This window comes from Osmerus mordax, chromosome 17 (genome assembly GCF_038355195.1).
Source record: "Osmerus mordax isolate fOsmMor3 chromosome 17, fOsmMor3.pri, whole genome shotgun sequence".
NCBI lineage: Eukaryota > Metazoa > Chordata > Actinopteri > Osmeriformes > Osmeridae > Osmerus > Osmerus mordax.
Genome location: NC_090066.1, coordinates 7,472,860 through 7,496,388, shown reverse-complemented (window position 1 = coordinate 7,496,388; position 23,529 = coordinate 7,472,860). Strand labels below are relative to the sequence as shown.

At 48.3% G+C, this 23,529-nt stretch overlaps 3 protein-coding genes across 3 annotated transcripts; all 3 read left to right on the top strand.

The window, feature by feature from the left end:
- Positions 1 to 165: 165 nt before the first annotated feature.
- Positions 166 to 5,680, top strand: cct2 (chaperonin containing TCP1, subunit 2 (beta)). The gene is made up of 15 exons (XM_067254177.1): positions 166 to 219; positions 1,374 to 1,448; positions 1,559 to 1,624; positions 1,771 to 1,882; positions 2,011 to 2,087; positions 2,431 to 2,543; positions 2,806 to 3,008; positions 3,174 to 3,274; positions 3,454 to 3,581; positions 3,836 to 3,939; positions 4,141 to 4,389; positions 4,593 to 4,696; positions 4,790 to 4,889; positions 4,992 to 5,133; positions 5,317 to 5,680. Exons 1-15 carry the CDS (start codon positions 217 to 219, stop codon positions 5,345 to 5,347), a joined length of 1,608 nt encoding a protein of 535 aa, XP_067110278.1. The 5' UTR covers positions 166 to 216; the 3' UTR covers positions 5,348 to 5,680.
- Positions 5,681 to 6,185: 505 nt separating this feature from the next.
- nots (nothepsin) lies at positions 6,186 to 9,124 on the top strand. Its single transcript, XM_067254183.1, has 9 exons — positions 6,186 to 6,250; positions 6,409 to 6,589; positions 6,705 to 6,822; positions 7,101 to 7,219; positions 7,524 to 7,723; positions 7,848 to 7,973; positions 8,128 to 8,272; positions 8,507 to 8,605; positions 8,915 to 9,124. The coding sequence occupies exons 1-9, from the start codon at positions 6,186 to 6,188 to the stop codon at positions 9,122 to 9,124; spliced, it is 1,263 nt and encodes a 420-aa protein (XP_067110284.1).
- Positions 9,125 to 10,324: 1,200 nt separating this feature from the next.
- Positions 10,325 to 23,326, top strand: mapk11 (mitogen-activated protein kinase 11). Its single transcript, XM_067254181.1, has 12 exons — positions 10,325 to 10,474; positions 15,939 to 16,068; positions 16,608 to 16,666; positions 17,287 to 17,398; positions 18,023 to 18,052; positions 18,595 to 18,642; positions 18,777 to 18,891; positions 19,124 to 19,195; positions 19,752 to 19,831; positions 20,202 to 20,280; positions 20,598 to 20,771; positions 21,189 to 23,326. Exons 1-12 carry the CDS (start codon positions 10,362 to 10,364, stop codon positions 21,260 to 21,262), a joined length of 1,086 nt encoding a protein of 361 aa, XP_067110282.1. The 5' UTR covers positions 10,325 to 10,361; the 3' UTR covers positions 21,263 to 23,326.
- Positions 23,327 to 23,529: the final 203 nt, after the last annotated feature.

Sequence of the window (23,529 nt, the reverse complement as noted above, 5' to 3'; positions counted from 1 at the left end):
GGGTTTTAATATCCATTCTCCTTTTCTAAATGAACTTCATACATGTCTACTGTATTCAAATTGTATTCATCTCCAGGCATTTCTTTATTTTATTTTATTGTTTAATTGGATGCCAACCGCCCTTCTCTGTCTTCTCTGCTACGTAGCTGCGTCATCCTCCACTAGTCCTCCTTCTCTCTGTGCGTGCACGGCTTCAGCCTTCAACTCACAGAAATCATGGTAAGTGAACCGTTTTCTTCTGATTATTTCCTCCACACCGACAACCTAGATTGTATTCTTTATCGTTCCGAAGCAAATGTTGACATATGCATAGTATCATAGTTGAACACGGCCCGAGTTAACGGAGTGTTTTATCCCTTAACTACCAATGATAAACTGACAGGGAGGAAGCACATGGAGAGTGGCTAAGCTAGCTGGCTAGCCTACGACGTTACTAGCGAACTATGATTAAGTAGCTGCCGGTTTGAGTTTCTTAGTTTGGTTGAGAAACGCTAAAATACGTATGCCAGCCCAGACACTAATTGGCCCATAATAGTTCACAACTAAATTCAATGTTTATCATTGTGACAGTAACGCTAGTAAACATTTAGCTAGCACTACTAGCTACTTAAATGGTAAGGCTCTGTAGCAAAAGGGTGTTACGCATTGTTCTGCTTGGTAATGCTGCTGCTAGCTAGCATCATCACACTGAACGGGTGGGTTTGGACTATTTTGATCACGGCTTGTGTGTTTTACTGTGGGGCAATAACATTGAGTAATTAAGTACATAGGATAGATTGTTTGCATCTCTCGGTTCACGTCAGATTGCTTAAATGCTAAAGGGAGTTAATATATTGTCACTCAGGCCACACCGGCTGCAAAGCTTCTAGCGGTTTCTTAGGAGAAGTAGGTGGAGCTCGCTAGCATCTGCTCTGTCGCACTATGCAGACAGCACAATGCAATGAATCCGTTTTCAGATTTCCGATATTATTACTATGTATGGAGCGCTTAATAAAATACAATAAAAACACTAAAGCAGTAAATAACTTACATAAAGTCATGTTAGTTATGCATTCTTTACTTTGATCATTTGTCATTCACAGTTTACACAATTAGCCAGTTAGGGTAACTTGTTAATCAACCGGATGAGTGAAAACATGTAACTATTAAAACACTTATTTTGACATACTTGTTTATTATTGCATACCTTAATTCAAATTCATACACTCACTTCCTTTGTAAAAATATTACTATGCAAAACCGTACATGGGTCTTAACTCAAATACAACATCATATACAACAACAGATAATCTAGTCGAACACAAAGCACATCCTCATTATCTCTAGAGTTTGTATGTTTCCAGAGAATCACTGTCACGTGATGTGTTCCTCAGGCTTCCTTATCAATGGCCCCGGTGAACATCTTCAGACATGGAGCTGATGAGGAGAAAGCTGAGACAGCCCGCCTTGTAAGTTGTGCAGTGTGTGTGTGTGTGTTGCAGTATGTCTGTCTCTGTTTGTGTGTGTATGGCCTTTAACAAAAACAAATATATTCAAAGTGTGCGTTTTTTTCCCTTAGTCCTCCTTCATTGGTGCTATTGCCATAGGGGATTTGGTGAAGAGCACCCTGGGACCAAAGGGAATGGTACGTATATAAACTGTTTCTCGCTCTCTTTCTTTCTCTCTATCACACACACTTGTCGCACACCTCAGTACTTCTGGGACTCAAGTTAATGCTTGTGAAGTGGTTTGTCTCTGGCATAAACTGCTTCCTTCTTCTTTTCCTTCCAGGACAAGATTCTCCTGGGCGGAGGTAGGGAGGGCTCAGTCACCGTCACCAACGATGGTGCCACCATCCTCAAGGCCATCGGCGTGGACAACCCTGCTGCCAAAGTCCTGGTTGGTGAGTAATGGACTATTGTTCTTCGAGCAGGGTTGTACTATGTGTCCTCATTAAAACACAGCAAGAAATCCTTGGTACTCCTCTGTTGTTTCTTCCCCTCCCTGCTTAACTGTGTGTGTGTGTTCCAGACATGTCCAAGGTGCAGGATGATGAGGTTGGAGACGGCACCACCTCCGTCACAGTCCTGGCCGCTGAGCTGCTCAGGGTACGACCACCGAGGAGCTCAGCCAATCAGGACACACAGCAGGGTCTAGCTCTGAGAACCCTGACTAGTTGTTAGGTCTCTTGCGATGCACAGTTTACTGTCAGTAGAGTCACAAAGACGATTCAGAAGGACTAGCGTCATGCTTATTGCTGTAGAGAAGATAAGCCTTTAACGACAACCAAACACTTAGACAGTGTAAGACGCCTAGCCGGCAACCATCATAACATTGTTCACATCCTAGTACACTAATCACTGTGGACGGAATTCTCCGTCTTGGCAGAGATCCCTGTAGGGTGATGTGATTCGGTGTGAGAGCTTGACATCACGTCTCCGTGTCCTGTAGGAAGCAGAGCTGCTCATCGCCAAGAAGATCCACCCCCACATCATCGTGTCTGGCTGGAGGAAGGCCACGCAGGTGGCCCGCGAGGCCCTGAAGGAGGCAGCAGTGGACCACGGGTAAACTACCACACTCTCTTCTAACTGAAGTAGGAAAGAAGGTCACAGGTTCACATATCCCTCTGTGTACCGCTTTGGATAAAAGCGTCTGCTCAATTATTGTCGATAACCCTCAAAGAAGACCAGGAAAACTCCCCAAAACGTGTAACATATGAAATCTCGGAGGGAGTCGTTTTAGTGAGGGCTTCCCTCCTCCAGAAACGATTGGGGATGCAGGCCACAGGCTGGAGAGACAACATTTCGGATTTTTTTTTCTCCTCAGTAACGACCAGGAGAAGTTCGAGTTGGACCTTCTGAACATCGCCCGGACCACGCTGTCCTCCAAGCTGCTGACGCACCACAAGGACCACTTCTCCAAGCTGGCTGTGGAGGCTGTGCTCAGGCTGAGGGGCTCAGGGAACCTGGAGGCCATCCACGTCATCAAGAAGCTGGGGGGCAGCCTCACCGACTCCTACCTGGATGAAGGTGTGTGTTTTTGTGTGATGACATTGCTGTGTGTGTGGCTGTTGATGATGGGAGGGCCAGAGAGAAGCTCGAACCTGTGTGTGGTGAAGGGAGCTGTGTGTGGTATTAGATCCGAGTGATAACGGTCTTTGGTTCAGTTAACTTCAGCTCTTGTTTTCTGACCAGGTTTCCTGCTGGATAAGAAGATTGGAGTGAACCAGCCCAAGAGGCTTGAGAACGTCAACATTCTTATCTCCAACACCGGCATGGACACAGACAAGATCAAGGTCAGAGTTCACTGACTCTCCATCCCCATTGGTCTGTAGGAGGGCTAATCACTAAGGACCTCCTATATCTTTGTGCATCTAAAAAGGAGGGATATTATATAGCTAGCGAAATAAGAAGGGTATCTACATCAGTGAATGTCACAGTGTACCTTTATGAAATGTTTGTGTGTGTGTGTCAGATCTTTGGCTCCAGAGTGCGTGTGGACTCCACAGCCAAGGTGGCCGAGATCGAGATGGCGGAGAAGGAGAAGATGAAGGAGAAGGTTGAAAGGATCCTCAAGCACGGCATCAACTGCTTCATCAACAGGTACACACACCTGCTGCTTATGCACACACTCGACTGCTACTTATTTACTCACACTACTCGCATAGAAACATGCAAATCTGCTACTTATGGCACTTATGACTTATATTTAGCATAAATATAAGTCAAACCTTCGTTACTCCGCATGGCTTCCATTCTGTGCTGTGACGTTCAGTCATGTACTATGCTGTTCTACCATGTACTATCCTTTTCTATCCTGTACTAAGCTGTACTATCCTGTCCCATCCCTCCTCCAGGCAGCTGATCTATAACTACCCAGAGCAGCTGTTTGCTGCCGCAGGCGTCATGGCCATTGAACACGCAGACTTCGCCGGTGTGGAGCGCCTTGCGCTGGTCACAGGTAGGAACTACAGTCTCTCTGGGGGAAAACACTGGGGTTATACTTATAATGTGGCATTTACAAGGAAGTCTGGGAATCAAGCATTTCCTTGACGGGAAAGTCTTTTAATGTGCATGTGGAAATAAGCTTGTCTGGGTTCTGTACTCTGATCCATCTTCCTCTGTCCATCCCTCCCTTTTCATCCCTCCCTCTCTGCCCCAGGTGGAGAGATCACGTCCACGTTCGACCACCCCGAGCTGGTGAAGCTGGGCCACTGCAAGCTGATCGAGGAGGTGATGATCGGGGAGGACACCCTCATCCACTTCTCGGGCGTGTCCCTGGGCGAGGCGTGCACCATCGTGCTGCGGGGCGCCACCCAGCAGATCCTGGACGAGGCGGAGCGCTCGCTGCACGACGCCCTGTGCGTCCTGGCCCAGACCGTCAAGGAGACCCGCACCGTGTTCGGAGGAGGTTAGGGCTCGTCCAGACCCACATGCGTATACCTGCACACAGGCACACGAATATGCTTGTGCGCACGCATATTCAGACAGGCACGCTCGCACACACACGCCACACACACATATGGTATTACTAGGGAGGTGCACACAAGTCAAACATTCTGTCATGTTCATTTCACACACACGCACGCACTCAAACATTTCTTCCTCATCCAGGCTGCTCAGAGATGCTGATGGCCCGCGTGGTATCCGACCTGGCCAACAGGACCCCAGGAAAAGAGGCTGTTGCCATGGAGTCCTTCGCCAAAGCTCTCCGCATGGTAAGTCCACCCAGGTGCTGGTGTCATGTTATAATAACCACGTAGCAGCTGTTATGACCATGTCATTCACCGCTTCCTGTGTCCTTTGTGCAGCTGCCCACCATCATCGCTGACAACGCCGGTTATGACAGCGCTGATCTGGTGGCCCAGCTCAGGGCCGCCCACCAGGAGAACAAGATCACCTTTGGACTCGGTCAGTACTTACAACTGTGTGTGTGTGTGTATCGTGTGTGTTCGTGCCTGTATCTGGTATGTGTGTGCTGTGTGTCCTCTCTAACTCCACCCTCCTCTCCAGACATGAACCAGGGCACCATCGGAGACATGGCTGTGCTGGGCATCACCGAGAGCTTCCAGGTGAAGAGGCAGGTGCTGCTCAGTGCTGCCGAGGCAGCAGAGATGATCCTCAGAGTGGACAACATCATCAAGGCTGCGCCCAGGTCTGTAGACGCCTGTCTCTCCATACGTCTGTCTGTTCAGAGCTGTTTATGTCTGAAGATCTTTCTCTTGTTCTGTTTGCACTGTCCTCTCACTCTTTCTAATCTTGTGGTTGCCTCTCTTGCTGTTATGTGTTTGTATCTTGTTATACTGATGTTCTGTCCTCCATCTTCTCCCCCCTGCAGGAAGAGAGTTCCAGACCACCACCCCTGTTAGTGTTACAAGCCTGAGGAAGAGGAGGGTGAAGAGGGGGGTGTAACAGTCATGGCGGATGTTTAGAGGAGAGGGATGATCTGTGTATTTATAACCTCCTGGTCTTGAGTGATAGAAGTCTTGGTTAGTTTAAACTCTGTTGATATCCATGTTAAAGATGCACCTGTAGAAGCACTGTTCCAGCTAGCCATGCTAACGCTAGCTCCCAGTTATCCATTCTAATGCTAACTCCCGGCTAGCATTGCTAGCGCTGGCACCTGGCTATCTGTATAACTCACCCCAACGGCTGTATGGAAGTTGTTTGTTTACTGAAATAAAATTGAAAATGGACTGGTTCTTCGTCTTGTGTTTTTGTTTGTACTATAAATATATAAAAGTACTAAAAGTGCTTATAAACTGAACATGAATACAAACGGAATATGCAACAGTTCCAAAGATTGAAATTGGATTTCATATGAAAAATACTTTGTGGAGCATTACTATGATTCTGTGAAATATTTATACATGGGGGGAAAACATAGGATAACTGTATAATAACTTAGTATGTTTAATTAAACTACTAGGTAAACTTTTCATTATAGTCTGTTACATTGACAAGTTTTTTCTGGCCACCAAAAGTAAACAAGATTTATTTGCTTTGTCCACAATATCTCCTAGGTCTCGGTCACAGTGACTGGCTAAAGGATCAAACTAGATCACCCTGTGATCAGTTATCACCATCAGTTCACAGAAGGATTGAGATCAGAGCTCTGCATCTGGTCCTATTTGGTCTTCTGAGATAGCTTACTGAAACCTTCAAAAAGCTACTTTCATAAAGCTACCTTCACACGCACTCTTGAGGATGAGGTGGCTGGTTGTGACCCTTCTCTACTGCGCCTGTTCATGGACTGCTCAGGGCCTGATCAGGTAAGAGAAGTCATGTGTATTTTACTAAATAAAAATGAACAAGAACTACCGTACTCTGAAATACTAAATTGTATTCGATTTGTCTCACCGCTCGCTCAATGTATCTATCTTGTGAATGCCTATGGTGAGTCAAATCAAACACACCCCATCCTTCCCAGAGTTTCACTGCAACGCATGGCGACGGTGCGTACCCAGCTCAGAGCTAGTCAGCTTCTGGAGGCCTTCATGAGGGACCACCAGCCCGACACCTTCTCCAGGAAATACTCCCAGTGCTACCCCCCTGGTACCCCCTCCCTGCGTCTCAGCCGGAGCAGCTTGAAGCTCTACAACTTCATGGACGTGAGTCGGGATGCAGCACCATAAACACGATGGAGCGCTGCCCGGGATTGTTGTACAGGGAGGTGTTATGTAACTTATGTAAGTGTGTGTGTGTGTGTGTGTGTGTGCGCCCCAGGCCCAGTTCTATGGGGTGGTCAGCCTGGGTACCCCGGAGCAGAACTTCACGGTGGTGTTTGACACAGGGTCAGCTGACCTGTGGGTTCCTTCCTCCTACTGTGTGAGCGAGGCCTGTGGTGAGTGTCAAGATTCAAATCCAAATGGATTTGTATAGCCCTTTTTACAAGCCATGTCACAGAGGGCTTCACATACGCCCATAGAATTAGAATTAACCCTCAACCATCCTCAACCCTCAAGGAAGACAAGGAAAAACTCATTAGAGGAGAAAAAATGGAAGAAAAAGCGATTGAGTGATTATCAAGTGTGTGTGTGTGTGTGTGTGTCTTTAGGTGTATGTGAGCGAGGCCTGTGGTGAGGGTTGTCATTCCGTAATGATGTGTGTCTCTGTCTTCAGGTGTGCACAACAAGTTCAAGGCGTTTGAGTCTAGCACCTTCAACCACGACGGCCGGACGTTTGGAATCCACTATGGCACTGGCCACCTGTTGGGCATCATGGCCAAGGAAACCCTCAAGGTGGCGCCACTGTTGCCACCTTCAACATTTACGCCTCCAACATAAGCTTAGAATGCTTCAAAAGAGCCTTAAACAATCTTAGCAATCTGTCTCAGTTACATGTATTATTGACTTTTATCCAAGGGATGTGCAAAATAGTGTATAAGATGCATAGTTTATTCAACTGCTGTTATAATAATATGTTGTATTCTGTCATACTTGTACATATTATGCATTAATGATTTCTGTCAAATGTTCTGGAGTGAATTAGATTTCCATAACGAGCATGTATTCAATACCTAGTTTCTCACCTGCGTGTGTCCAGATATCGAATATGACAGTGGTGAACCAGGAGTTTGGGGAGTCTGTGTTTGAGCCTGGATTCATGTTTGTCATGGCCAAATTCGACGGCGTGTTGGGGCTGGGGTACCCGTCCCTGGCATCTGAGTTGGGAAACCCTGTGTTTGACACCATCATGGCTCAGAAGTTAGTGGAGATGCCTGTCTTCTCCTTCTACCTCAGCAGGTAAGGACACCTGCAGAACCGTGATTTGATGATGTCATCAATGATGAGGATGATAAACATGATAACGATGAAGACGACGATGATATCGAAGAGGATGATGAAGTGCATGGTTTGACTGTTCCAGGAGCAAAAGTACCACTGAGCCAGAGGGGGAGCTGTTGCTAGGCGGGATAGATGAGGCGCTGTTCATTGGCCAAATTCAATGGGTCCCTGTGACTGTGAAGGGGTACTGGCAGGTCCAGATAGACAAGTCAGTTACTGCACCGTACACATCACATATCGTGCAAGTCTGAGTCTTAGGATATCAATTTCTTGTCTGTGTGTGTGCGTCTGTCTGCACGTGTGTGTTTTTGTGTTTGTGGTCTGTGCTTGCATGTCTGTGTCTGTTTGTGTGTGTGTTGCAGTATTAAAGTCCAGGGCACCACGACTCACTGTGCTCAGGGCTGCCAGGCCATCATAGACACAGGCACCTCCCTCATCACTGGCCCGTCCCATGAAATCCTCTCCCTACAACAGCTGATTGGAGCCACACCCACCTCCATTGGTGAAGTATGAGCCCTCTGTCTTTACTCCAACTCCAGTTGTTGACAACCAGACTCTTTTGTTTTCCTGCATGTGTACTGTGTTTATGTGTGTGTTTACGCCTGTGAATATGAATTCCTGATAAAGTAGCAGGACAGTTTGAACACTGCCCTTCTGATCCTTGATCTTATGCTTCACTTTCTACATGCACAATTTGTATGACACTTTGGATAAAAGCATCTGAAATGTGTTGTGTTCCAGTACCTCGTGGACTGCTCCAGAGTGTCCAGTCTTCCCCAGGTCTCTTTCACCATCGCTGGGGTGGAGTTCACCCTGTCAGCTGACTCCTACATCCGGAGGGTGGGTCACATGCTTCACCAAACACTGTGATATCCATACATTTACTGGACACCTCCTTTTACACCCACAGACGATCACCAACAGTATTATTAGGCTGCTTCTTTATTGCTTTAATTATGAAGTGGTGTGTGTCTTTTAATGAAACAGAGGGACGCTGTGTTTCTCTGTGTCTTTCTCGCTCTCTTATCTCTCTCTCCTCTGTACCTCTGTCTCTTTCTCTCTCTGTCTCTCCTGTTGTCTCTCTGGCTTTGTCTACCCCTCCCCTCTCTTTCTCTTGTCTTTCCTTCTCCACTCCCCTCCTCCCCCCAGGACATGCTGGGTGACAGAGAGATCTGTTTCAGTGGGTTCCAAGCAGTAGACCTACCCTCGGACACGACCTCGCTGTGGATTCTTGGAGATCTGTTTCTGATGGAGTACTACAGCATCTTTGACCGCGGTCAGGACCGGATCGGGCTGGCTAAAGCCCGTCACTTAGGCTCACCAAAACACAGGCTTCTGGACAAAATAAGAACAATCTAATTGGCTGTTGGATACATTCTGTTGGAGTCAATAAAGGCTTATTGGTCGGAGGAAACGGTTTCACACATAAATAAGCACACACATGTACACATTGTTAAGGGGTTTAACAGGGCCATTTATTCAACAAGCTCAATCTTGAATAGGGAATGTGGCATATTGTCTTGGAGACTGAAATTCTTGACAATTGCCCTTCTACACACACCTAGGTTTATGCATCCAGATGCAAAAATGTGTCCAGATCTCCACCTGATGGCCTAAATGTAACTGTCCAATCATCTAATGTAGAAGCATTCTTCAGCCACTAGATGTCCCCACAGTCACGGCTCTGTTGGAACACTGGCGACAACTGAGCATCTCGAGGGAAAGCGTCTACATTTTCACCTCATTATGTTCTAATTAGGAGATCTTACAGACCGCCTGACATGTATCGTAATGTGCAGTTCTGAAGACACAGATTGCACGTGTGGGCCAAGACAAAATCATCCTGTCAAAATATCATTTTCACATCTGATTCCCACTGCAGTTCTTTTTGGACTCTGGTACAAATCATCTGAAAGTTGTGATAGGTTATCAGTTATTCATCGTTATTATATTGCACAAGGAATACGCCTATTACCATATTAATATGCTGCAATTGATTGTTATTTTAATGTGTCACAATAATAATGCGTAGTCTACTTTTTGTTATGCCTGGGTCACACCGTCTCATAAGTATAACACTACACATGTTAGACTATAAAACAACGCATTTTTTATTTGACATTATCAAAGATTATGCAGGTTCTGCAGGAGAACATAAAGTTAAATATAATCTTTTCTGCAGACGTCTGAAAAAGCGTATAATACAAATTCCTAATCGATTTTAAAAACAACTATTTTCAAAAGACCGAATCCCACGTTTGTTATGTGTATTGTTTGCATTCGGTGGCATGATTTAGAAAGAGGAGAGAAGCTTCCCATCCCCCTAATATGGCACCCCCAAACGAGCCATCGTGTCTGGAATCTACAAGCTCTCAGTCGCCCTCATCCGTATCAGAAACCCCCTTTCAGGAACAAGGAGAGAGTGAGTGAGTGAGTGAGTGAGAGAGAGAGAGAGAGAGAGAGACAGAGAGAGAGAGAGAGAGACCGAGACCGGCCGGCGGAGCGTCTGTGCAGAGTGCCTCAGTCGTAGACAGATAGGGTACCGCGGCTGCAGTGGAGCTCTGTCCGGTCCTTAGCGCATCTCTTTCGGGGGAACATGTCAGCCAGACCGGGGTACTATCGGCAGGAGCTGAACAAGACTGTTTGGGAGGTTCCCGAACGGTACCAGAACCTGACTCCCGTGGGCTCGGGGGCCTACGGTTCGGTATGGTGAGTGTTATTGGAGGAGGGAGGGCGAGGCTGGATTGAAGTCCATTCTCCGTGCAATGCACAGTGATGCTATGTTTGTTAAAGTCTCATTGTGAGTTGAAATTGAAAACATGGTATCCGTATTTATGTCTTATTCATGATGTTAACCAGATTACGAGCATGTAGTTTAAATATAGTATCCTAACCTTTCGTTGCTGTTGTTTTTGTTATTGGCTTTGATCATTAGACTCATGCTGTGATCAAAGTGCATCAGGTTTGTCTTTGCTTGGTGCACTGGTCAATGTTATGGGGAGTAACACACTTTCTAATATTGATTCTGTCCATTCAAACACTTTGGGCGTCATTGAACAGGAAGCAGCAGACAGCTGCAGTGTTGTGATGACTGTAAACCGACGCTGTCAGTGTCTCCGTCTTCAAACCAAAACCCCACTCTTCTCCGCGCGCGTCCTGCGGTTGTGTGAGAGAAACTACACGCTAAAATCATGTAGCCTCATATACCTATCCTCGCTCCATCGGAAACCCACGGGAGTAGCTGTTTATAAGCGCCCACATACTTCCCAGTCTGACAGGCTCGAAAGCGGATAACGGGGCCAACAGGCAGCGGGGATGACTAAGAATTGGCGTTGAGAGAGGGCGAGAGAGAGGGAGGAGAGGGAGAGAGGGAAATAGCGAAGGAGAAGAGGAAGAGAGAAGGAGAGAAGGAGGAAGAGAGAAAGAGAGGAAGAGAATGCAAGGCATGACACATCTGGAAGGGATGGGCATGTAGCAGTGTATCCACAGGGGGGCTAGTCTAGAGCAGACAGCAAGTCTATCAGTCTGAATCTCCTGGAATAGCGTTCCTCATTCAGGCTCAGTGATGCACTGGTTATACATAATCACATGTCTACATATCAGTCAGGATTCCTGGAATGTATCTTCTTGGGACTAGGTGTTGTTGTCCTGGATAGTCTGTTATCGATTGCTCTGGAATAGAACACTGTTTGATTTCTTCCCCATCAATCAATCCATTAACTCTTACTGCCTCTCTCTCTTCTTCTCTGGTCTGGTCTGTCTGGTTTTACTCCCAACCACCACACGCACACACACACACACATGCACGCATGCACACACATGCACGCATGCACACACACCATGCATGCATGTGCACCCCAGACGCATGCATGCGTGCACGCAGGCACACACACACACAAACACACACACACACACACACACAAACACACACACACACACAATCCCTGTCATGCCCTGCCCTGCATTGTCCAAACCGAGCATATGAATCTACGTGGTTTACAATATGTCATTGTTTTAATCATACACTAGTCTGTCGCCTGGAGAAAGACACTGTTGCCATGGTGAGGTGTCATGGTGACAGCACTTTAGCCTGAGAGGCATATACACAGTCAATATTAAGCCATGCTTGCTAGGGTAAGCCCACAGAGTCGAGGAGGGGGGTCTGTTTGTCTGCTGACAGGCTGTGTAGGAGGGGCAGAGAATAGGTGATGTTGGTTGGAGAACATCACACCTGAAGAGAAATACGGATAGATCCGCACTCTTCTCGTCCTTGATGATCAAGTGCATTTACGATATGCACTTTCGTGTGTCCCTTTGGATCAAAGACGTCAGCAGCGGATCTGGACAGCACAGATGAAGGCCTCTGAGACTGCCAGCCCGTGTTCTTATTTCCCGGTTTGTCCCATGGAGAAACGTTTGTCTCCTGAGACGTTAGCATGCACTTCCTGCTCACGTGTCATGTGGTGCGAGGACGGATGCTTGGTACACAGACAGCAGGGATGCATATCAAAGCCAGTAGACATGCAGGTGGGTGGAGTCTAGACTCCATACACAGAGTGGGAATAGCTTGTCCGCTATATCGATACAGTACATTCTTACATTACATACACAGCCATCTACAACCCTACACCCAAAAGTGTTTCCTGCATGCTCTCTTTAACACGAGCAGTGGTCCATGGGTGGGGCTTGGTGGATTAACAGTGTGCCGACAGTTTTGTAGTAGACCACACCTCTGGGTACAGGGCACCAATCAGAGGTGTGGGCTCGTGCACTGTCCAACATCTTAATGGCTTCATTAAGGGAGCTAATATGTTCCCTCCACCAACCAGGGACAGGTTTAATGAGATCATGTGATTGTTGGTTTCCACTCCAACCCTGCTCCTGGAGAGATATCCTCCTGCAGGGTTTCCCTCCAACCAGATTGTGATTCACTGGATTAACATAAATAGCTCGAAAATGGCTCTCCAGGGCTTGGCTGACCTGGGTCTGGACTAAGTACACGATCTCTAGACTAAGAGTGATACTGTCTTTTTTCAGATTAGAGTTTTAACCAGCTATAGAATCTCCTTCATTCTGATGCCTGTTTGTGTTCAGTGTTGCTGTTGGGCTGTTGAGTCATGGCCAAACTGATTCACAGCACCTAGATCTGGAGTGAGTACTGACGCCACGCACACACACACACACACACACACGCAAGCACACGCACATAATCCCTCTGTTCTCTACTTCTCAGTCCCTTCACACACACGAACACACTGATGCACGTACACACACACACACACACAATCCCTGCCATGCCTTGCCTCTCTTTGTCCAAACCGAGCTTCATCCATTGTCTATGACCATGGCAGCCCTGATTGATTTGCAGAGGGCTGGGGGTGGTGTCTGAGGTCTAGGGACTAGGGGGTGAGGGGTGGGGCCTGGGGGGGGGGGGGGGGGGGGGGGGTTGGCTGTGGGGGAGACAGGTGTAAAAGTCTGTGGTCTGCTTTGGGGGGTAGGGATAGCAATGGGGGGTCTAGGGGTGGTACCTCTACTGCAAGAGGACAGGACTGCAGTTATTGCTGGTCTCTCAGAGCTCCTGCATCTCTCCTGGGACTGTTTGCCTGGGGTCAAGGATAAGACAAGCCCATCAAATATCAAAGGGATCAGAGAGGGAGGGGGGTAAAGGTTGTAAAAATAGCTATTTACTGACTTGGGAAAGCATATTGCACTGATACATAATATGCATTCAATCTTCCAGCCATAGTCTGTGATCGATACACACACACACCTGCTCACACAGGCACACACAAACTCACCCACGTGCACGGATACGACCACACAAGTGTTGTCATCCTTGAAACAATAATCTGACTTTCTCAGGTCTGATAGCATTTCCGACATCCGTCTCAGCTTCCAGCCTGCAACCCCTAACTCAATCACTCTGCTCCACTCTGCTTCTCTCTCCTCCATCCCTCCATCCCCGAATGAAGTTGCTGCTGGATATCTTGACCAGTAACTGCAAACCTTTAATGTCTGAAAGGAAGCTTCCAGAGTTCCGGCGTACAGCTCCCATTCTCTATGTGTGAAGAGAACTGAGTGAGGTGTGAACAGGAGGTGGATGTTTCTGCTGTGTTTCAACTATTCTGTTTCCTCTGGTCTCCAGGGGTGCCACACATATAATGGGGGGGGGGGGGCAAGGGGGGTGGAATCAGGTAGACAGCCACAAAGACATGCCTCAGGCCCGCTGCCTGGTGTCTTCTCCACGGTGGGAGGGGGTTTGCTTGTGGCGCCATCATCTCCACCCTTCCCTGTCATCCACAGGAGCTGCAGGTTGTAATTACAAAGCATGGGGGCACAGTGACAGCCACGCATGGATGAGAACAGTTAGGGGGCTATTTACATGCCCGCTAGGGTGAACATGCAGAGGAATGATAACAAACATCCGTGGTTTAAAATTCTAGCTAGATAGGTGGACAGAAAGGTAGACAGGCAGGCAGGCAAACAGACAAACAGTAAAACTCCCATATGGTCGTTTGATGCTTCGGAGCTGAATCTCTAACATCAGAGCTACTGCACTGGCATTGATGCCACCCCTCCCCCTCTCCTCCTCCCCCTCTCATCCTCCTCTCTTCTCATACCCTCCCCCTCTCCTCTCCTCCTCTGGGGGTTGGAACAGGAGGAGCATTAACAGCTGGAGGAGAACATAAGAAGAAAACCCCCCCCACATCTGACACAGGAGGAGATCGATGCATATCTTGGGCGGGTGCTGTGTTACAATAATAATGTATTCACTGAGCATTCACTGACGCTTTCATCCAAAGCCACATACACAGGGGGATTTGAACCTCTGCAATCGAATGCTCTAACCACTGAGCTGGCCCTGTCCCCGATGGGGTGTGCTGAGTGGTGCAGCCCTACAACTGCCATGTATGGAAGGTGGCAGAGGCACGCATGTGAGAATGAGACAGGGCCGTCTGGTTTCTGTCAGGGACAGTAATGTAGTCCAGGGTAAACAGAGGCTGCTTTAATGGAATATGAGTGGACCCACTTGTGGTTTTCACAGGCACACAGCATACCCACTTCTTCACCACACCTGACGAAGAACAACACATCTTGAGTACATTTTCCCTCTTCTGTCACTACCACATCAGTGGTGAAGGAGAGGCAAGCTGTTAGCGATGATGCTAACCCAGTGAAGGAGATGGGAGGCTAGCGGTTAGCAGCTATGCTAACCTCTTGGCTGACATGTGGCAAAGAGCATCTGTGGAGACCAGCAGGTGCTTCAGTGACTGAGAGCGGAATGGCTGCACTTGGCCTTGGCTGAAGCCAATCTGTTAGGGGTTCTCTCTAAGTGTGTGTGTGTGTGGGTGTGTATGTGTGTGTGTGTGTGTCCTTGCTCTGTCTCCACTGCTGACTGTAGATAACACCTCATTAATGAACGGAGTAATGTCTGCATGCTCCATACAGGGTAATGAGACAGGCCAGAGTGGAGGTCGACGTGTAATCTGATGTTGCTCTCACTTCTGCAGAGCCTGTGTGGGCTCTCCTCTCTCATGTCCCTGGGTGGGTCTCAGTAGCAGAACACACTGCAGAATCAGAATCAGATTGCAGGTTTTAAATCCCCCCTGTACTGTTGAAAGCATTGGATGAAAGTGTCTAAAAGTGCGAAAATACATTATTAGTACTTATCTTTTTCATGTCCATATCACTCCCCGTTTGCTTCCTTGGCTCTCAGTCACTTCTTTTTGGGGTTTCGAAACATTTTCTACTTCCTGTGCATCTGGTCTGACCTTCCTCTTTGAGGCTATCTTAAAGACTGTAAGGATGTGAGAGTCCTATGGCAAGCAAAACAGAAACAGCATCAATAGAATATGCAGACAGACGCTAAACTCACACCAATGTCTAAACTCATCTGAGTAATCTACGTGGAAATCATCATTAAAAGGCAAAAGAAAGTGGGACAATGTATTTAATCATGATTTCCCCTTTCTCTCCTTCCATTCCTGTCTCCTTTCTCCATCTGCTCCCTCCCTCCCTCCTCTCTCCTTCCGCTCTCTTCCTCTCCTCTCCCTCCCCTCCATTCGCCTCCTGTCTTCTCTCCCTCTCCTCCCTCCCTCCCCACCTCTCCGCTCCCATCCTCTACCTCGCTCCCTCCTCTCCTCCACGTCCCCCCTTCCCTCCCTCCTCTCAGTTCAGCCTATGACGTGAGGCTGAGACAGAAGGTGGCAGTGAAGAAGCTGTCCAGGCCGTTCCAGTCTCTCATCCACAGTCGTCGTTCCTACCGGGAGCTCCGTCTGCTCAAGCACATGAAGCACGAGAACGTGAGGGAGCAGCGGCAACTACTCACACACACACACACACACACACACGCATGCGCTCACCCACACATCTACACCCATACGCATACACTAACACTCTCACACACAAACCCTCTCTCACATACATATTGGTGGCAGTGGTAAACACAGGAACCTTTTGAGGACGGGAAGTGACCTAGTAAAGAGACAGGCTTGCTTGTTTATGTCGCTTGTGGCGACATTTTCTCTACTATGAGGACATCATGTTGCAGTCAAGACGTCAGTGTGTGTAACACCAACCTTCTTCACTTCCTGTCCCTTTCTCTTTTCCTTCTCTGCTTCTTCTCTGATTCCTCTCTTCCTCTCCCCTCTCCTCTGTTTACTCCTCTCCTTCCTTCCTCTGCCTCCTGTCTTCCTCTCCCTCCCTCCCTCCCTCCCTCCCTCCCTCCCTCCCTCCCTCCCTCCCTCCCTCCCTCCCTCCCTCCCTCCCTCCCTCCCTCCCTCCCTCCCTCCCTCCCTCCCTCCCTCCCTCCCTCCCTCCCTCCCCCCCTCTCTCTCCTTAGGTAATAGGGCTCCTGGATGTCTTCTCCCCTGCTGCCTCCCTAGAGGACTTTAATGAAGTGTGAGTGTACAAGTGTGTGAGTATGCGAGTGTGTGAGCGTGAGAAGGGAAGGAGTGTGTGAGTGAGTTTGACAAGGGAGGGAGTGTGTGTGTGAGTGTGAGAAGGGAGGGAGTGTGTGTGTGAGAAGGGAGTGTGTGTGTGAGTGAGTGTGAGAAGGGAGGGAGTGTGTGAGTGTGAGAAGGGAGGGAGTGTGAGTGTGAGAAGGGAGGGAGTGTGTGTGTGAGTGTGAGAACGGAGGGACTGTGAGTGTGAGAAGGGAGGGAGTGTGAGTGTGAGAAGGGAGGGAGTGTGAGTGTGAGAAGGGAGGGAGTGTGTGAGTGAGAAGGGAGGGAGTGTGTGAGTGCATTGAGAGAGGACCAAGTTTAGGGCCAAGAGGTCAAGTATAAAATATCACTCAGAGCAGCTTGAAGTCTCTAATTTGGTGTGTCTGTGTGTGTATGTGTGTTTGTGTGTGTGTGTGTGTGCGGGGGGGGGGGGGGGGTATTGTCACGTACTGGATCTCAATATGTTCCATTTTCAGAATATTGTGTGTGGGAGGCAGGCTTTGTTGCCATGACAAAGTCACCACGCTCCACTCTAACTCGCCCCTCCCTCTCCTGTCCCCCACCCCTCTCTCTCAGCTACCTGGTGACCAATCTAATGGGGGCGGACCTCAACAATATAGTTAAATTCCAGCGCCTCTCCGACGAGCATGTTCAGTTCCTTATCTATCAGCTGCTACGAGGGCTCAAGGTAAACCACCCCTGACAGGAAACTAAACACACACACATTTACACACTTATATACATAGAGACACAGTCACACATCAGGTCTGGGGTTTGAACACTGTACATAAATGAGGAATGGGAAGCCTCACACTCTAATGTCAAGCACTGTTCAGCAAGTGTTTGCCGAGTACAATTTATGAGGACAGAAAGCGCCTCGACTAGAAATATCACTACTCAATGTGTACCCTGGTAACACATAATGGCATCATAAACACAGTATCCTGAAAACGGTGTCATCCTTGTTCAGAGTTTCTGTATGGGAAACTAATTTCCAGAAAGCAAACTGGGAGTCAATGCTACTCCTCTGATGAGAGACATATGGGTGACAATGCAATGTTGCTAAGACAACAAGGAATCCTCCTACTAGACAGAGGATTCATTGGCCAGTCCGGTTACCAGGGAAACAACCAAAAGACTTCCTTATAAGCTGGGGCCACAGAGGCCACTGCTGGGGTGCTCTCCTGACCCCTGCCTTCTTTCTCTCCTCTCTCCTCCCACACCACCTGCCCCATCTCTCTCCTGTCTCACCCCCTACCCCAATCTCCTGTCTCTCGTTCCACCACTCCTACACCCCCCCATCCCTTCACAGTACATCCATTCAGCGGGACTGATCCACAGAGTGAGTGGTTGCTCTCTCCTCCTCCTCTACTCCTCCTTCTCCTCTCCTCCACCTCTCTTCCTTTCCGCCTGTGTTCATAGAGGGGGCCCTAGGGCTTCTTGTCTCACCTGAGAGTTGAGTGTTGGATGTGAAGGATCGTGTGTGTGTAATGCATGTGTGTGTTGGAGAGTAACTGTTAACAGAGTGTGTTTTGGTCATGCCGGTTTGGTTTTGTCCCTTCCGGTTTCCCTTCCTCTCTGTGTGTGTGTTTCTGTCTGTCTGACTGCCTGCTTGTCTGTCTTTCTGCTGACTTCTTGACTAATCTGCCTGCCTGTCTGTCTTTCTGCTGACTTCTTGACTAATCTGCCTGCCTGTCTGTCTTTCTGCTGACTTCTTGACTAATCTGCCTGCCTGTCTGTGTGACTGCCTGCTTGTCTACTAGTCTGTTTGTATGACTTCTTGCTTGCTTGCCTGCTCGACTGCTCTTCTGCCAGTCTGTCTGACTTCCTGTCTGTTGGGTCTTTCTTTCTTATTGTCTCGTCATATGTCTCTGTTTCTCCCAGGACCTGAAGCCCAGTAATGTTGCCGTAAATGAGGACTGTGAGCTCAGGGTAAGTCTAAACCAGTCCAGTCCAGAACACCAATTCACCCTACCCCCCTTCTAACACAATCACAACACGCCCTCCCCCCAACTCCAAAATAGTCAACTGCCCTGACAACCTTTGTCTGCATGCCTGTTGTCCAGATCCTTGACTTTGGATTGGCCAGACAGACAGACGATGAGATGACTGGATACGTGGCCACTCGCTGGTACAGAGCCCCTGAGATCATGCTCAACTGGATGCATTACAATCAAACAGGTGAGACCATGGCATGGCAGGATGCAAGTCCCTCCCACTTTTCCTCCACGGCCAACAAGTATCCATTGAGAGCTGGGTGTAAAGGGTTTCATGACCTCCTGTTAGGCAGTGGTCCCTTGACCACCTCACTGCATAATGTTGACAATGTATCTGTTTGTGAGAATGTATCGGTTGCTTGTGCTAATGTCTGAGTTGCCTGTCATCATCGATCTGTTGCTTGTGTCTGTTTCAGTGGACATCTGGTCAGTAGGCTGCATCATGGGAGAACTTCTGAAAGGGAAGGTCTTGTTTCCAGGCAATGACTGTATCCTTCGTTGAACAACACTGAATGACTTGAGAGGACACCATATACTTCACACACTCTCTTTTTTCTTCGAGCCTCTGGTCAGTGCCACCACATCAGAGCAGGCCTGGGATTTGCATCTCAATCCCAGCCCGAGATCGAGAACTCCCTCCCCTCTTTTGTCCCCTAAGGGGGAGCTTCCAGGGAGAACTGAATGAACGGAATGTTCACAATAGGTGGAATTGTATCGGCTGTCACATTCTTAGTTCTAGGAGTAGAACAGAGGTATGTTTGATTTCGTGCCCCTAAGATGTAGTGGGTCTCCCGCCTGCCTAGATGAGGCTGTTTTACCGGAGGTGTTCAAGTGTTCTAACTCTGCCACTTTAACAGCCCCTTTCCCTCACTCAACATTTCCTCCCAGCCCTTCTTCCTTCCTTTTTCTCGTCTCCTCTGAGCTGCTGTTTGACTTCTTTTTGGTTCTGTTTTACGATGTTCAACTCTGATGACCTCAGCCCTGCTCTGAATGCTGAACGACTGCTTGTTATGTGTCCTGGTCCTTAACCTCTCCCCTCCTAAGATATTGACCAGCTGAAGAGAATCATGGAGGTGGTGGGCACGCCGACACCTGATCTCCTGCAGAAGATCTCCTCTGAACATGTGAGACAGAAATACAGGGATGGGCGGATGGACAGATGGGGGAAGAGGCAGATGGAGAATGGACAGAGGGAGGGGTGGAAAGATGGGCAGATATGAGATGGAGTGATGGAGGGATGGGCGGATGTAGGGATGTAGGAATGTAGGGATGGGCGGATGGAGGGATGGAGGGATGGGCGGATGGGCGGATGGATGGATTAAAAAGTAAAGGGGCCAACGAGAAACCAGAAATGAGCTCCTAGCTAATGCTTTGTCGCAGCAGATGATTCAACGATATTAACTTGCTAATTTGATGGACCTGTTGGATGATTGACTTCTCTATCAACCAATCAATTTCCGCTAACTGCTATCATGTATCGATTCTCAATGGCAGGCTCAGAAGTACATCCAGTCACTCCCCTTCATGCCTCAGCAGGACTTGGAGAAGATCTTCAGAGGAGCCAACCCGCTGGGTGAGTCTCAAGAGCTTCATCAACATGGCTTTGTGACAACAACCCCCCCCCCTCCCTCCCTCCCTCCCTCCCTCCCTCCCTCCCTCCCTCCCTCCCTCCCTCCCTCCCTCCCTCCCTCCCTCCCTCCCTCCCTCCCTCCCTCCCTCCCTCCCTCCCTCCCTCCCTCCCTCCCACCCTCCCTCCCTCCCTCCCTCCCTCCTCATTCTGTCTGTCTCTCTCTGACTTTTCTCTGCCTCTCTGGCTCTAATCCCTCCCTTTCTGTGCCCCTCTCTCACCCTCTCTCTCCCTCTGCCCCTCTCTCCCTCTCCCTCCGTCAGCTGTGGACCTCCTGAAGCGTATGCTGGTGTTGGACTGTGACGGCCGTATCTCGGCCAGCGCTGCCCTGTCCCACCCCTACTTCTCCCAGTACCACGACCCTGACGACGAGCCTGAGGCCCCACCCTACGACCAGACACTGGAGAGCAAGGACCGCACTCTGGAGGAGTGGAAGGGTGAGAGAGGGAGGTAGGGACAGAGGGACAGAGGGATGGAGAGAGCAAGATGGAGAGAGTGCGAGATGGAGAAAGAGAAAGATGGAGAAAGGGAGAGAGGGAGAGATGGAACGAGGGAGGGAGAGACGGCGTAAGGGAGGGAGGGTGAGACTCAGGAGGGACCAGAGAGGAAGGGAGAGATGAGTGGAGGGAGGTCTGGAGGAGGTGAGGGAAAGATGGAGAGATGGAGGGAGGAAAGGTGAGGAGAAGGGGGAAAGATGTTTGGAGGAAAGGTGGTGGAGACCGAGAAGGATCTATTACGTTAGAAGGTTCAAGCATGGCAAGAGTTGGTATCTCCTTCCCTGCCTCCCTCGCTCCCCTTCTGTGTCCACCCACCATCTCATTCTCCTTTTTCTTCCTCCTCTCTTTTCCCCTTAGAGCTGGTGTTTGAGGAGGTGAACGGGATCAAGCCGCCCGTCAGCAACACAGACAACCTTCAGGTGGAGCCGTAAAATGCCCCGCCCCTTCCTGCTCTGCCACTTCCTGCTCCGCCTCTCTCCCGCCTCCTGAAGAAGATCCGCCCCCCTTTGTCTCTGCCTGTCCGTCAGTCAGCCAGGTCTGGGAGGAGCCGAGAGAGACTGCGAGCCAATCAGAGACAACGCTGTATCCCAGGGCATGCCCTTCCCCCTCCCTGATGAATGTGATTATTGATCGGTTTGACTGTCTGTCAGGAGTGAAGTGTGAAAGGGAGGTTTGCATTTGAACATGAAGGGATGAGAGTTATACGCACATTACGATTACAGGGAAAGAAGTTTGTATTTTCAGATTGGTGTTGTAAGTCAGAAAGAGTGTGAGAGAGTGAGAAAGAGAGAGTTAGCAAGTAGCACTAGCATCCAAATTTACCTATTCTAGTTTTGTCCAATAGATGTCCAACCAGAATCAAGTATCAAGCCACTCCAATCCTTTGTAATGGAGATGGACATACATTACCATATTACCACTGTAACTGTTCCACTCAGTGGACTTGCATGAAACAATATCAGTGATTTATAACTTTCTTTCTGTCATCAGTAAACGTTGTTGCATCAAGGTAGAACAGCATTCTTACCGAGGGTTCAGAGTTGGACTGTTGCTATGGATTCTGACCCAATTAGGTCTCTGATGTTTTAACTGTAGCATAGAACGTTCTTCCACGCACACTAACCACACCACAACCCAGAGTTGCGGGATCATCCCCTTGCAGTCATTTGAGAGCTCCAGATGATCTCTGTTTCCTAAAAAAGCTTTGAGAATTAGGTCTCACCTGAGGAGAGTCTGATTGTTGGCTACAATCGTAGCGCTGGTCGTGACTCGTGGCAACAGTGTCTAAGGTCTTTAACCCTTGTGCTGCCTTCGGGTCACGTGACCCAAAGGTTCATAACAAACCATCGTTGTGTTTACCCAATTTTACCCAATACAAAAACAAATAAAAATAATTTTCTTTTAACCTTTGCAATGTGGGGGGTCTGAGACAGCCCAACAGTTAAAAGAAAAGGCTTCACTTTGTTTTTGTATGTGATAAATTTGTCGCAATACGACGGTCGGTCACAATGACTAATGGGTCAGAATGAGCCGAAGATAACACAAGGGTTAAGATTGTAGCTGCCAGTCACTCAGCGACCCACTGGACTTGGTACAAGCTCATGGACACCAGTAGCTTCGGAGCTCCAGGGGCACAGGTTATACAGGTCCATGACTTTCAGCTGAGGAGGTTCAACTCTGGATGGAGTTACCATGCAGTTTCAGATGAATCATCTCTGACAAGGATTCCCCCTGAGAGGGCTTTAACAGATGGGACAGCGACAACAACACCATGAAGACAAACATGATCGGCGGGAACTAACGGCCACTATCACACACACACCCGAAGTGAAGAGCTGAATGTGAGGAGTTGCAGTAGAGGCTTATCGCCATCTACTCGTTTTTGAACAATAAAAGAAGCTCCCAAAGCATATCACATCCATTCCATATTTTTGATCTAGTAACATGCTCTGGGATCGCCTGTTATGTCTGTATGTAGGCCTATTAGCACAGCCACAATCACACGCCTCACTTACAGTAATACATCTGTCAACTAAGATCACGTCTGCGCGGGACGGTTGATGTTGTACGATATGTGCGGTGAACCAAATGTTGATGTCGTATATCTGATGGATGTGAAAACAAGATGAATGTTAACAAACGTGTACTTTCTAGAATGTTTGTGTTGATCACATGGCGGCATGACCTCAACAGTAAAATGGCTGCCTATTGGATTTACATCACTATAACCAAATGTTTGTTTCCTTGAATGCCAAACCAACTCACACAGGAGGGTAAACATACCTAACAAATGTCTTTGTTACAAAAATCATATCACTGGACTTTTAGTGTAAGCCGATGGGACATGGCCTATGGCATAGGTGTATACCGTGTATGTGTCTGCTTTGCATGTCTTCAGCAGGTTCTTCCAGCCAGCAAAAGACTCCCTCATAGTTTGGAACTCTTCAAATTGACTCTTATTCTGCTCCCCTCAATAAAAACAAAGTTCCTTGTAATGGACGTGTCTGTCAGTTTGTTTGTGGCAGAGCATGTTTGAGGACAAGAATCAGTCTAATTGTTGTCTGTGGGGGGACAAGACATAATAAACTGTCAGCAAAACGGAAGTTTCCAGTGGATTTAGGCAGGGACTAAAATAGAATTTCATTACTATCTTTCCCGGCCACTCGCGTCACACTATCCCATGACAACAGGAACAACA

Excerpts from the sequence above, each read along its gene's own strand:
- cct2 (XM_067254177.1), top strand. Across the intron at positions 1,449-1,558 it reads AAGCTGAGACAGCCCGCCTT|TCCTCCTTCATTGGTGCTAT; the intron begins GTAAGTTGTGCA and ends TTTTTCCCTTAG. Across the intron at positions 1,625-1,770 it reads CCCTGGGACCAAAGGGAATG|GACAAGATTCTCCTGGGCGG; the intron begins GTACGTATATAA and ends TTTTCCTTCCAG.
- nots (XM_067254183.1), top strand. The coding sequence starts at position 6,186 with ATGAGGTGGCTGGTTGTGACCCTTCTCTACTGCGCCTGTTCATGGACT. Across the intron at positions 7,724-7,847 it reads TTCTCCTTCTACCTCAGCAG|GAGCAAAAGTACCACTGAGC; the intron begins GTAAGGACACCT and ends TGACTGTTCCAG. Across the intron at positions 8,606-8,914 it reads CTGACTCCTACATCCGGAGG|GACATGCTGGGTGACAGAGA; the intron begins GTGGGTCACATG and ends TCCTCCCCCCAG.
- mapk11 (XM_067254181.1), top strand. The coding sequence starts at position 10,362 with ATGTCAGCCAGACCGGGGTACTATCGGCAGGAGCTGAACAAGACTGTT. Across the intron at positions 10,475-15,938 it reads GGGGCCTACGGTTCGGTATG|TTCAGCCTATGACGTGAGGC; the intron begins GTGAGTGTTATT and ends CCCTCCTCTCAG. Across the intron at positions 16,069-16,607 it reads AGCACATGAAGCACGAGAAC|GTAATAGGGCTCCTGGATGT; the intron begins GTGAGGGAGCAG and ends CTCTCTCCTTAG.